General features: G+C 35.7%; 1 protein-coding gene across 1 annotated transcript; it reads right to left on the bottom strand.

Annotated features, from left to right (window-relative positions):
- Window positions 1-1,874: 1,874 nt before the first annotated feature.
- On the bottom strand, window positions 1,875-2,819 carry LOC109674002 (olfactory receptor 10T2-like). The gene has a single exon (XM_020151129.1). The coding sequence runs from the start codon at window positions 2,817-2,819 to the stop codon at window positions 1,875-1,877; it is 945 nt and encodes a 314-aa protein (XP_020006718.1).
- Between the last annotated feature and the right edge of the window lie 529 nt (window positions 2,820-3,348).

Here is a 3,348-nt window from a genome sequence, read left to right as displayed (position 1 = left end):
TTGATCAGACAACCTCAAGTCCACCTACAGACACATAAGCAGGATTTTTTTATTTTGGTAAAACCAAGCTAACATCTTTCCTATAGTAAGAAGGAGCCCGGAAGCTCCCAAACTCCTCTCCTCATAGGTGGTGTCAACTTTATCTGAACTAATAAAGCTAAAATCCTTGGATTAAAAATTGTAATGAACTCACATTCTCATTCAATTGTCTTAATTAATTAAGGAACAATTTAAGGACATTTTGGACATTGTTTTCTATGAACGAAGGATAATCGGCGACCTAAACTTTAACCTAGGAACACACATTGCCAAATTGTGTATAGTCTGTAAAACAACATAGAACTTGAGATATTAAAAAAAAATCTATACTGGCCTAAGGAGAATTCATCTCAGCCTTCTATCATTCCTCTTTTGTTGTTATTCCTCTATTTTGGAAATTTTCCCTGTTCTTCAATCTTAGATTTTCTTTTTCCTTTGTTCTCTGAATATTCTCCATTCTAATCTATCCTTTTAGTCTCTTAATATAAAATATATAACAATATAAATTCTTGAAATTCATCATAATTTATAATAATAATATTGTCTCAAAAGTGTCAAATACATATTTTGATCCAAAATAGTGGGATAGACACTCTAAGGCATTTCCTCATTTAATGCTTCCAATGATCCTATTTTATTCATTCCTAACTTATAGAATTTGATATATTGGTTTATATTTACATAGCAAGTATGTGAGGAAACTTAGTGTTAAAACCATAGTATCTATTTCCCAAGCAAGAGTTATTAAATTGCATGCTACTTAAGGAAAAACTGAGAAATGAAAATTTGCATTAGTATCATATGATTCAGTTGCTTTATTGAAATACATTTTAAACAAAAGCACAGAATACTCAGGCAAGTATACATGATGCACCCATCTTGCAAGAAATTTGGCCATTTGTTGCTCTGAGATATGAAGGAAAGAAAGGACTTTGCTCTTTATTGTACTCTTTATGGTACTTAGTGTAGTGATTTGCACATTGTAGAAGTAATGAAAACAACAACTCGGCCCTGGAATGACCAGTTCACTTTCATACTATATCTAACATTAATTAAGTTCAATCCTAGTTTATGGAAGGAAGAAAGGGACGTTAAGGAAAGGTGAAAGGAAACTAATTTTTGGTGCCTTCTGTCCTAAAAGGGTAGAATTATTTCATATCAACTACTCTGTTTAGCCCTTACAATGACACATGAGGAGGTATAGCTCTCATTTTACATAAGAAGCAACTGGCAATAAAAATGGTTGAATCTGGCCCAAGGTACTCAGCTAGAAAATGATCTGGATCAGGATTCAAGCCCTACTGTTTATGTGGGTTTTCTACTCTTCCATCAACCACGTAGAATATTAACCTCTCATCTCATTTTTCCATAAGTGAATTCATATTGTCTTTGTCTAGAAATAATCCATTGCAAATATTTCTTTTTAAATTTCAAAATAAACATATTTGGAAGCACTCAGAGACTTAGCTAATATTCTCCACTGTTTCTTTCAGTTTAGGAGAAGTATCAGTAGTCTGGACCTTCTCAAAAAGATAATGTAGCATTTGTAGTGTTGATCCCAGAAAAGTGACTTGTGCAGCTCATGAAAATATCATAGTTTCAGTCTTTGAAAGTCTGTGTGTTCACATGACATTATGGAGATCAACTGGTGTAACTTCTATTCTGGATATAGGCTAATCATGACGAAGAAATTTCTAATAAAAAAGAATCAAGTTTACTTGAGTCTTTAATTCTTTTTTTGTTAAGGAGTTCTAGAAAATGGATGGACATATTTAGAGGATAGAAGTCCTATCCAGGATATTTTCAAGAGTATAATTTCTAATCTGACAGCTGACTTACATGGTTTTGGGAAAGGAGTATCTACTCAAAACCTTGTTCAGAGCTGTCTTCACTTCTTTATTTCTCAGTGTGTAGACAAGAGGATTGAGTAACGGAGTGATCACAGTGTAGGTCACTGCTACAAACAAGTCCTTGTTTGAAGAGTATAAGGATGTGGGCCTCAAGTAGATAGAGGAGGCACAGCCATAGTGGACAATGACCACTGTGAGGTGGGAGGCACAGGTGGCAAAGGCTTTACGCTGTCCCTCCACTGAAGAGATCTTGAGGATGGTGGAAACAATGAAGATGTAAGAGATGAAGATTAACACAAAGGGAACCAGCAATACCAAAATGCTGAGGAAGAAGATGACCATTTCCTTCAGATTGGTGTCTGTGCAGCCCAGTTTTATGACAGCGGAAATGTCACAGAAAAAGTGGTTGATCTGATTAGAGGAACAGAAGGGCACAGTGAACACCAAGATGTTGACAACAACAGAAATGAGGAAACCACAAATGCCGGAGGCTAGAACCAGTTGCACACAGGTGGCTTTGCTGACGATGAGTGTGTAGTTCAGGGGGCTGCAGATGGCAACATAACGGTCATAACCCATCACAGCAATAAGAAAGCAGTTTGTACAAGCTAAGCCCACAAAGAAATAAAGCTGGGCAGCACATTCAGAGAAAGAAATACTTGGAATTGTAGATAGTAGGTTGGCTAGCATTTTGGGTACAATGACCAAAGTATAGCAGGTTTCAGAGCATGAAAGGACAAAGAGGAAAAAATACATAGGGGTGTGCAAAGTCCGATCCAGGTGAATGACAGTCATGATGGTGACATTGGCCATCAGAGTGGTCAGGTAGACTATTAAGAAGATAAAGAAAAGAAGTATCTGAAGGTCCCCCAGGTTTGAGAAGCCTATTAGGATAAATTCAGTAATCATACTTTGGTTCTCTCTCTTCATTGATCAGTGGGGACAAAATTTAGATGACCTGAAACTAAGAACAGATAATTTGGAAGAAGTGAAATGCCTCCAAAGTAACCATGTCTGTGGCTGTGTGCAGTAATGATACTATTTGTCTGAAATAATGAGTAATAAACGTATTAAGACCATAGAGGATGGAGGAAATCACGAGACATGAGTATTGATACATAGAAAACCAAATCTACAAGTATCTGAAGAAACTTGTCTTTATTTTTATGCTGTTTCTGTTCTTTGCATTCCTAAGTTCAGGGAAGGACCACACTGTGTTGAATTAGGAAGTGATTTAGAGGTCATCTTATCTAATCCTTCCACTTTATGCAAAAAGAAACTGACTCTCAAAAAGATTAAAGATTTTCATAATACACTTGAGAGTGGGAATGCTTAGAAATCACTTATTAAAATCTTATCAAATAAAAAACAAATGAAAAGTGATTTACATTCTCCTCAGGTATTGGCTAAAATACTGCCTGTTCAGTTGTAATTAAGTATTATCAGAAGTTCAAATGTT

This window comes from Castor canadensis, chromosome 11, assembly GCF_047511655.1.
Source record: "Castor canadensis chromosome 11, mCasCan1.hap1v2, whole genome shotgun sequence".
In the NCBI taxonomy this organism is placed as follows: Eukaryota; Metazoa; Chordata; class Mammalia; order Rodentia; family Castoridae; genus Castor; species Castor canadensis.
The sequence above is the reverse complement of the archived record's forward strand: the minus strand, read 5'-3'. Positions and strand labels throughout refer to the sequence as shown.

Excerpts from the sequence above, each read along its gene's own strand:
- LOC109674002 (XM_020151129.1), bottom strand. The coding sequence starts at position 2,819 with ATGAAGAGAGAGAACCAAAGTATGATTACTGAATTTATCCTAATAGGC.